The 9,599-nt window shown below is 43.3% G+C and overlaps 2 protein-coding genes across 7 annotated transcripts; one reads left to right on the forward strand and one right to left on the reverse strand.

Annotated features, from left to right (window-relative positions):
- Positions 1-150: 150 nt before the first annotated feature.
- pigh (phosphatidylinositol glycan anchor biosynthesis, class H) lies at positions 151-3,011 on the reverse strand. The gene is made up of 4 exons (XM_005725010.2): positions 2,531-3,011; positions 734-943; positions 536-619; positions 151-420 (listed from the first exon to the last, which is right to left on the reverse strand). Exons 1-4 carry the CDS (start codon positions 2,705-2,707, stop codon positions 346-348), a joined length of 546 nt encoding a protein of 181 aa, XP_005725067.1. The 5' UTR covers positions 2,708-3,011; the 3' UTR covers positions 151-345.
- zfyve1 (zinc finger, FYVE domain containing 1) lies at positions 2,666-9,563 on the forward strand. Of its 6 annotated transcripts, none has more exons than XM_005725008.1 (13): positions 2,666-2,729; positions 4,218-4,723; positions 4,812-5,055; positions 5,154-5,414; positions 5,518-5,732; positions 5,822-5,928; positions 6,061-6,169; positions 6,251-6,348; positions 6,505-6,622; positions 6,957-7,127; positions 7,297-7,477; positions 7,591-7,704; positions 7,797-9,563. In XM_005725008.1, exons 2-13 carry the CDS (start codon positions 4,244-4,246, stop codon positions 8,027-8,029), a joined length of 2,331 nt encoding a protein of 776 aa, XP_005725065.1. In that variant the 5' UTR covers positions 2,666-2,729; positions 4,218-4,243; the 3' UTR covers positions 8,030-9,563. The 6 variants fall into 6 exon arrangements, with proteins under 6 accessions (XP_005725065.1, XP_005725066.1, XP_005725061.1 ...); XM_005725009.2 differs by lacking the exon at positions 2,666-2,729 and adding an exon at positions 3,489-3,725; XM_005725004.2 differs by lacking the exon at positions 2,666-2,729 and adding an exon at positions 3,489-3,705.
- Positions 9,564-9,599: the final 36 nt, after the last annotated feature.

The raw sequence follows: 9,599 nt of genomic DNA on the forward strand, positions 1-9,599 counted from the left end.
GTGCTAATGGTGCCAAAATACACAAACTTGTATCATTTGTGGAATTCTAAGCGTATAAAAAACTATAAGGTTAAATATTATTTTTATGATCTTACATTACAAGTTACATTTCAAGTTAAAGAATTTGACTTTTTAGGTTTAAACAAGTAGTCAAGACCAGTGTTTTATTTATTTTAAATTAATCATGTAACACAGTACAACATTATGACACCATTATCCTTGAAAGCAAAACATTAAGAAATGCAATGTATATAAAATACACCTAAGATGTATTAACACAAACAAGGAAGAGGCTAAAAGAAAAACATGGTGAATGACCTCAGGTGTTCCTGTATGACATGTGCTTCATTGGCACTTTGAAAGAATCTCCTGACAGCTTTTGTAGACTTTCACCAAGCAGTTCAGCCTTGGCTTTGAACTCTAAAGGGAAAAAAATAGAGTTAATTAAAAACAGGTTCCTATGAATGACACCACATCAACAGCCCTGCAGGTAATCAAGTCACTAAACAGGCTCTTGAGATATGTTCATCCTCACCTGAAACAATGGCACAACACTTGACACTGCATCGGGCTCTGAGGGGTCCTTCAACAGTACACAGAGGTAGTAGATAATCTGATGCTGAAATAAAAGCATTAGACATTAATCCAATCTTTTGTAGCAAACTGTAGAATAACTACATGAGAAAATGTCAACATGTCACACAAGTACAGAGGCACAGGTTCACCAACGCACCATGTAAATAGCTTCATTGATGACGATATCCTTGATCTTGCTCATCTCAATGAAAGTGGTTATCTCGCGGCCCGAGGCATAGCTGGAGGACACCTGGATGCCTAAGGAGCCAATGACGAGAAGGGACTCGTGGTCTACCTTCACAAAGTGGATGTGAAGCATCATGCCAACAAGGGTGACAAGAATAGCGCCAGACAGAACGGCAGTGTTCTGCAAGAGAGGAAAAGTATTAAATTAAAAATAATCATTGTAAATTAAAATAATATACAACCATTCAAAAGTACCTAATGCTAGCAAGAGAATGACATTATATACAGAACATCTACATACTGAGTTGGAGAGCTAAACAAAACTTTGAGCGCACTTTTACATGATGCCAATTTGCAGGATACTAATGGTGTGGCATCCAGTCTATTCTGAGTCCAACAGAAGAGGAAGAGGAAATGCTGATAGAGAGATATCCTAGTGAATGGATCAGCAAACAATGGCCGATGCACCTGAAAAGTGACTTTTATCACACACTGCCGGAAAGAAACCACGCTCAGTTGGAAAGAACAGAAATGATGTGATCACTGGAAAAGTCTCAAAGTGTATATATATTTATTCTTATTCTTACTCTTCCCACATTTATTGTTGTTATTTTGCACTGAATGGAACTGGAGCCTCGTCATCTCGTCTCTCTATATACTGTACTGTAAATAGCAGAGATGACAATAAAGTTTACTTTAAATGATCACACTGGACGCTCACGTAACAAGCACAGCTTTGAACACAAAGAACCCAGAGCCATTTAAAAAAAATGCTGCAAAATTACTGCACTAACTAAAAAAGTGCATCGTCTCGATCTTAGACCGGGCGACTAGATTGAGACTTTCTTGTAAAATACTGGCCCCTTGTGGTGGGAATTAGTGTTCAATTTTACAAATTCTGATTACAACAAGTATCTTTAAGAAAGAAAGACAGACAGACAGACAGACAGACAGACAGACAGACAGACAGACAGAAAGAAAGAAAGAAAGAACTGTATTCTGCCTTCTTTTTGCTGCTCCGTTTAGGGGTCACCATAGCAGATCATCTGTCTCTATCAAACCCTATCCCGCCTATGTCACACCAATCCTCTTCATGTAAATCCATTAATCTTCTCTATGGTCTTCCTCATTTCCTCCTGCCTGCCAGCTCCATATTCAACATCCTTTATCTGATATATATGGTGGTGGTGGTGGTTACCACTGTTCTCTTACAGCAAGAGGGTACCACCACCCTCCATCTGGAGGGGGCCTTACTGTGTGGAGTATGAATGTTCTCTCCGGGTACTCAGACTTCCTCCCACAGTCCAAAAACATGCAATTAGTTGGGTTAGGTTAATTAGTGATTCTAAATTGCTCAGAGGTGTGAATATGAGAGCGAGTGGTTGTCTGTCTGTCTGTGTTAGCCCTACGACAGCCTGCGGACCTATCCAGCACCCCCTGCGGCACTGAATTGGAAAAGTGGAAGCGAATAAATGGATTGATTGATGGATGCGTCCGGGTCATGGTAGTCAAGGTAGCTTGGAAATATCACAGTGTCTCTGTAAACATCAGTCTATGGACACTCCTGCCTGACCGTCATCATCGCAAACAAGAAGGGGCTCAGAGCAGATCCCTGATGCAATCCCACTCCACCTTGAAGCCACCTACGGCTCCTACTGCACACCTCACCACTGTCTCGCTGTCCTCAGAAACTTTGCACCTCAACCCCACAGTGAGAAGGATTTGTCAGTAAATCTGCATCACTTTGGTCTCGCCTTCATCATCTTACCTGGGTGAAGAAGAACACTGCATATGCCAGAAGCCACACGGAGCAGGTGTATACCATCACTTTGCCCATGGACACTTTTGGGGAGCTGATAATGAACTCCCTGCAAAAGCTGGAGTGACTCTGACAGTCCAGAGAGATTGGTTTACCGCAAATGTCAGTGAAGGCTTCGTCTTCCATGACGACTGAACAGCGAAACGAGGTGAATGAGCATAAAAGACGAGTGATGACCTTTGTATGGTGTCAACGCGGTTACCCTGTCAAGTTAGCATCGAGCTAGCATTAGTTGTTAACTGCAAATAGACAGGGTCAGCAGCACATTAAGACAGGCGGTGATAAATTTATAATGATGACGAAAAAAGAAAGCTGCTTAAAGTAATATGCTTTAAATGAATTAAAAGGGAAAAATAGCTAAAGAGCTGAATTAAAGAGTCAACTACAACTGTAGTGGTGCCACAATCCATCCCCACTCATGTGGCTGCACTGTTTTGACACCGGGGTGTCCAGAAAGGGTGGGGGGCTCTCGCATACACAAAAGCAAAAGACCGCGAAAAAACTCGTTCATAAAACAACTAAATGTACTTTAATGTATAGAACAACTTGTAAGTGTAACATTTATTATTCTTCGTTTGATATCAACGAGATACGTGTCAGTTTCAGCTTCTGTCTCCGTCTCAGCTTGTGCCTACGGCCCACGCTGGTGTAGAACAAAAGCAGACCCTATAGTCGCTGGAAAAAGCAAAGCATTCTGGGCAACGATTGATTTTTCGTCGATATCTCCGTCAATAACTCAAGCTGGTCCACAGCTTTCGTCAAACAGTCTGTAAAAGTCAAATACGGGGTATACGTTGGTGTATGTGCCATAAACAGGTTACAAACAGCTCGTCTTTAGTAAGCGCTTTTCCATGTCACTTCCAAGGCCTTCGTTTCCCAAAATGCTTTGTGCTTCCGTGACTTTTGACCTCTGGATAAAAACAAGCCGATCAGCTGATGTAAAAGCAGCAACATCTACAGGGGTCTGACACAATAACAGCTTGCTAACTTTGCCCCCCCTCCAGCGTCAGCTCTCCGTGGCATTCGGCGGTATGGTGTTAGGTAGTGTACGTGTCCACTTTTAGACTGTGTCGATTCAGCAGGTTATTTAACGAGACAGCCGTCGGACTGGTAGCAACTGTTAGGTCAGTCGACTCAAAAGAAGGTTGTTTGTTTCAGGAGTGTCTCTTTGTGTGAATGCTGTTAGCTAATGACTCTTTACTACTGAGTTTCAATGCCTGTTTTTAGGCATTTTTAATGTATAGAACAGTGTGGGATACTCTCATGTAGAAAGTTAGCGTTACCAGAACAAGAAAACAGATGCCGGCCAGCTATTGTTAGCTACAGAGCTGTTGTGTCAAAAGGTAAACAAACTAGTCCGAGTTTTGTGTGTTTAATTTTGCTGTTTTAATAAACTGAATATCCCCATTAAAAAGTAAGGAGAGAGAAAAGGGGCATGGATTGCTATCGTTTTGTTGACAGTACTGCTCATGAGTGAATTTGTTTTTGGGTTTTTTTCAGTATTTCAACAAAACAGGTTATCTGACATCTGGTTATATAGATTCACAAGACGGTGCCATAACCTTGTGCCCTCTCCTGCAGTGCTTTTGCCATCCCAATTACCCACAGTAATCCTTTATACTTGTTTTCACACCAGGGGATTCCTGACCTCACAGGTTTGAGATGAGTGGTCAAGGTCCAGCTGTAAACAAAGGAATGAGCACCATCCTGGTCTGTCAGGAGAGCTATGCCTGTGGGGGCTCGGACGAGGCTGTGTTTGAATGCGATGAGTGTGGCAGCTTGCAGTGTACCCGCTGTGAACTGGAGCTACATCGGCAGGAGCGCATGAGGAATCACGACCGGGTTCGGGTCGCCTCGGGCCACGTTCCTTTCTGTGACTCCTGCAAAGGGGATGGCAGCTGCTCTGGGAGACTCAGAGCGGTGGTCCGCTGCCAGGGCTGTAAGATCAACCTGTGTTTGGATTGCCAAAAACGCACCCATGGGGGAGTCAACAAGAGGAAGCACCCTCTGGTATCTTACCCACCTGCCAAAGCTCCTCAAGAGAACAGTGTCAGTGCTGGGGAGAGTGAAATGGAAATCCTCAAATCCAAACTGGAGAAGGTGCACAGCTTCCTGCTAGTGGATGAGAAGGAGGAAATGCAGGTAAGCACTTGTTGAGGTACTCGGCGTTTGATGGTGTTTTATTAATGATGCGTTACAACAATTGAGCTGATCTTGTCTGCATTCTCAGGTGAAGGATGAGGAGGACTTTGTCAGCCGACTGGGTTGTAGTCCAGATGAACTTCTCAAGGTGGTCTCCATTTTTGGGAACACTGGTGAGGGAAAATCCTACACCCTGAACCATACGTTTTTTCTTGGGAGAGAAGTGTTCAAGACGTCTCCCACTCAGGAATCCTGCACTGTGGGTGTTTGGGCAGCTATGGACCCTCTGCATCAGGTTGTAGTCATCGATACAGAGGGACTGCTTGGAGCTGGTATGAAATTATTGATTTACTTAATATTATGAAACAAACGGGGTAGAAGCAGGCAGGCATTCATGATTCTTTTTTTTTCTTTTTTTTAAACTCATCAGGGGCTAATCAGGGTCAGAGAACTCGGCTGCTCCTCAAGGTCCTGGCTATCTCTGATGTGGTAATCTACCGGACACACGCTGACCGTCTCCATGACGATCTCTTCAAGTTCCTTGGTGATGCATCAGATGCCTACCTGAAACATTTCACTAGAGAATTAAAGGCAACTACCAATCGCTGTGGTCTTGATGTACCGTTGTCCACCCTGGGCCCCGCGGTGATCATCTTCCACGAGACTGTCCACACCAATCTACTAGGATCAGGTACATCAAAGAAGTTTGTCTCATCTCAGTGTTTTTCAAAGATAAGCACACAAACCACCGCCTCAATACTTTGTCTCCATCTGTATGTGTACCCCAAATTTAGACGCGCCCTCAGAATCTGCTGAGCGCCTTATCCAGGAGCGTTTCAGGAAGCTGGGCTTATTTCCGGAAGCATTCAGCTCCATCCAGTACCGTGGGACTCGAACCTACAACCCTCCCACGGACTTCAGTGGTTTACTCCGCAGCCTGGAGCAGCAGCTGGACAACAATACGACACGCTCGCCACGATCTGCCAGTGTCATCTTCAAGGCCCTGCAGGTAGCTGTGCTTACATTTAAGTATGTTTTGGCATAGCCAATGGAAATGTGTTTATACCTTTCCCATCTCCACCTGGGGCCTTCTTTCAGGCCCTGAGTGAACGCTTCAGTGGGGAGATTCCAGATGAACATATGACCAGTAACTCCTTCTTTCCAGATGAATACTTTACCTGCTCCAGCATCTGCCTCAGTTGTGGGTGCGTGTCCCTGCTTTGCTAAAAAAATATCAAAAATACTTTAAATCAGATTTCTACAGCATCATCACTGCCAGTACCTTTTACTTTTACTTATTTATAAAACTTGCTGACTTGCTGGGCACCACCTTTCAGGTCAGGCTGTAAGAGGAGCATGAATCACCTAAAGGAAGGTCTTGACCATGAAGCCAAACATCGCTGCCGGTACTCTGCACAGTACGACAACCGCATCTACACATGCAAGGCAAGTACAAACATACATCTACGCCACATTTGAAGTATACCTGCTTGACAAGGTTCTGAGCAACTGTGCTGAACTTCTCAGGCCTGCTACGAAAGGGGAAAGGAAGTCATAGTGGTTCCCAAAACGACGGCCTCGTCTGACTCGCCGTGGTTTGGCTTGGCCATCTACGCTTGGTCAGGGTGAGTCCTGCGAGTATAGAATGATTTTTCATAAATATCTTCATATGTCCCTTTAAAGTTTATGAAAAATTGAGCACAGTTGATATAAAAAGTGTGTGGCACCTCTGGAATCTTTCCTCCCTGTGTTGAAACTGAGATGGTTTTGTCTTTTTACAGGTATGTCATTGAGTGTCCCAACTGTTCAGTGATCTACAGAAGCAGGCAGTACTGGTATGGAAACCAGGACCCAGTGGAAACAGTGGTCAGAACAGAAATCCAGCACATCTGGCCTGGGGTAAGGCCACGGTGAATTCACTTAAACCACTGAAATCTAAAAGCTCAGTTTTTGTTTTCTTTGAGTCATATGAATTTGGCCACTATGAGGCGAGTGGCTTATACTTTATGTAAATATCCAGAAAAGTAACGTCGCATGTTCTCCTGGAACATGTTGATCTAAGCATAATTAGTCACAAGTCTGAATATAGCAGTGCAAACGCCAGCTGGTAAGGCAGGCATTGTATTTCTGTCAGCACTGTTGTCAGTATTTAGTGATAATTGTGAGGGACGCTTGTATAAACACAACTTCTATGGCGTACTGTAATTATGTGTTTTTACACCGTTCTTTGCAGTCTGATGGCTTTTTGAAAGACAACAACAACGCTGCTCAGAGGTTGTTGGACGGAGTCAAATACATTTCTCAGTCTGTGTCTGAACTCAGCGTCAAGCCTGCCAAAGCGGTCACTTCCTGGCTCACTGACCAGATTGCTCCTGCCTACTGGAAACCCAATTCCCTCATCCTGGTATGCAACCAATATTTAGCTAACTATATATAAGGAATCACAGGCCCAGAATGTGTAGTTGTGAATGAAACATCACTTGTGTAACTAAAACATTTTCTTGGTGATAGCCCATGTTCCTGTTATGTTGCTGTTATGCCGATAAATCGCATTACTTATTATTGTGCCGTAGAAATGTCATAAATGTGGGGAGGAGTTCCAGCCCAACGACACCAAGCACCACTGCCGTGCCTGCGGAGAGGGCTTCTGTGACACCTGCTCCTCCAAAACCCGGCCGGTCCCTGAGAGGGGCTGGGGTCTTGCGCCTGTTAGGGTCTGTGATGCGTGTTTCCACAACAGAGGAATTCCAACTGGTACACAAATGAGTCTCTCTGTGGGAGTTTAAGAGTGCGGTATTGTTTGCCAGGTTGGTTCAGGCGGTTTTAATGTTCACAACATGATATGATTTGATGTGTGCATGTTGTAGAGTTGCTGGACGCTGCGTTGGAGGAGGAGGGAGGCACCCTGATAGCGAGGAAGGTTGGAGAGGCTGTCCAGAACACTTTGGGGGCTGTAGTTGGTGCCATCGATATACCTCTTGGTAAGCATAGGATCTAAAAAATAATATAGCGAGCAAGAGAAACAACTTTAAAAAAAAAAAAAGAGTGAGAGAAATAAAAACTTTTTTTCCAGGCCTAGTGAAGGACGCAGCTCGGCCGGCCTACTGGGTGCCAGATCAGGACATCCACTCTTGTTGCGAGTGCCAAAGGGAGTTCTCACCACGTCTCTCCATCCACCACTGTCGCGCCTGTGGGCAGGGCGTGTGCGATGACTGCTCCCAGGAGCGGCGCCCCGTGCCGTCCCGTGGATGGGACCACCCCGTGAGGGTCTGCAACGGCTGCAACCAGAAAACAGGGGAACTCTAGCAGGACTCAATGGAGCAATTAAAGATGCCAGCGTTTGTGGAAACTGGAATCTGCGACATCTTGAGTCTAACAGGTTTCATTGGGGGTATTTTTGTTTTTCTGGATGCCTCTAGACTGTACAGGTGGGACTCGTTTATTATTTGTTAGTGCTGGCCTCATGTAACATCAGTCCATCGATCGCTTTTCTCTTTAATATGCCTATAATTTACACTGTGAAGACAGCCCAGAGCAAGGCTTGAATATTATAAGGACAGGAGAGAAAAAGAACAGAGAGATGATCAAAGTGAGTTTTGTACAAGCTTGCTTACAAATGACTTCAGGTAAATTTCCATGTTGCTCTGTAGATCCGTTCAGATTTGTATTCTTGCACACTAATCCCTGCACACCCTCTACGTGATATGCTAGTACCATTAGCTCCCTTTTGCCTGGTTTGGAGCTACATATTTAAGCCTTTAAAAAAATACAAGTACTGACCTGTTTTTTCTTTTTCATAGCATTTCCAGGTAATCATGTCTTATTAGTTCTAAAATGGTTTGTGCAGGTGATCTGGATATAATATTTAGGACCAGCTTTAAATAGAACACCTCAAAAGTCATCAACCACAGTGAATTCTGATCCCTTTCTTTTGAAATACTGAGGTAGATTACCTCTAATTCACCCCTGCTAGAGCTACTTTTCTTTCGTTTTGGCTTCACAGGGACTATATTAGATCATTATATCGGAAGCCACTGATGTACTGTAGCAGCAAGATGCATTCCAACATATATAATTCGTAATTACTACTTAAATAGTCCCATTGATTATTTGTGGTTGTTTGTGAATTTGAATGGGCAGATTTAAAAAAAAAAAAAAAAACAAGAACAGCCTTAATAATGCTGTCCATGTTAACTGTTTGAATTCTACTTAGTATGCACAGTACATATATGGGAAAAATGTTTACTTTAATAGGGAATTTTTTTTTTTTAATTGCCTCGTTTTATTTTTAAATGTCATAACTGCGTATCAGGACAAATCTGACTAAAGTGGGATTCAATGCAACAGAAACTGCTTTATAGTGGCTGGATCACAGTAGGGACTTAACACAGTTGAGGTTTCAAACCATGTTTGGGGCTGGCCCCTCAAAACGGAGATCATTAGTAAGAGTAGTCTTTTACTGTCAGCTCAGGCTGCGTCGCTCTTCTTTGTCAGCAACATTCAAGGTTGCTTGTATTTCAACAGGACTGTACAGAGTATCTGACCTGATTACTATTAAATGAAGATGACACTTGATGCATTCAGGCTTTCTAATGAATATCTTGGTATTATGAGATTTGACTGTGTAAGAATTTTTTTTGTTTGTTTGTTTCTTGTTAACGAACTGGAAGAGTTGGTTTGCTTGTGATCAATCAGATAAGCTGAAATAACAGACTTCAACATGAATAATAGATTTATCCTGTCTCAAACAGAGATCAATGACTATAGATATCACATGGAACCAATCAATACCTTGTATTTATGTATGCTCATACATATGTATTAAACAGTGGAATCTTAAGGTGTCTGTGTATGGGTTGAATACAATGCAGTGGGA

Source organism: Pundamilia nyererei, unplaced genomic scaffold (genome assembly GCF_000239375.1).
Source record: "Pundamilia nyererei isolate P.nyererei 1_Seehausen unplaced genomic scaffold, PunNye1.0 scaffold00013, whole genome shotgun sequence".
In the NCBI taxonomy this organism is placed as follows: Eukaryota; Metazoa; Chordata; class Actinopteri; order Cichliformes; family Cichlidae; genus Pundamilia; species Pundamilia nyererei.

Excerpts from the sequence above, each read along its gene's own strand:
- pigh (XM_005725010.2), bottom strand. The coding sequence starts at position 2,707 with ATGGAAGACGAAGCCTTCACTGACATTTGCGGTAAACCAATCTCTCTG. Across the intron at positions 944-2,530 it reads CAGTGTTCTTCTTCACCCAG|AACACTGCCGTTCTGTCTGG; the intron begins GTAAGATGATGA and ends CCTCTCTTGCAG. Across the intron at positions 421-535 it reads GTGTTGTGCCATTGTTTCAG|AGTTCAAAGCCAAGGCTGAA; the intron begins GTGAGGATGAAC and ends TTTTCCCTTTAG.
- zfyve1 (XM_005725008.1), top strand. The coding sequence starts at position 4,244 with ATGAGTGGTCAAGGTCCAGCTGTAAACAAAGGAATGAGCACCATCCTG. Across the intron at positions 5,056-5,153 it reads AGAGGGACTGCTTGGAGCTG|GGGCTAATCAGGGTCAGAGA; the intron begins GTATGAAATTAT and ends TAAACTCATCAG. Across the intron at positions 7,478-7,590 it reads CAACAGAGGAATTCCAACTG|AGTTGCTGGACGCTGCGTTG; the intron begins GTACACAAATGA and ends TGCATGTTGTAG.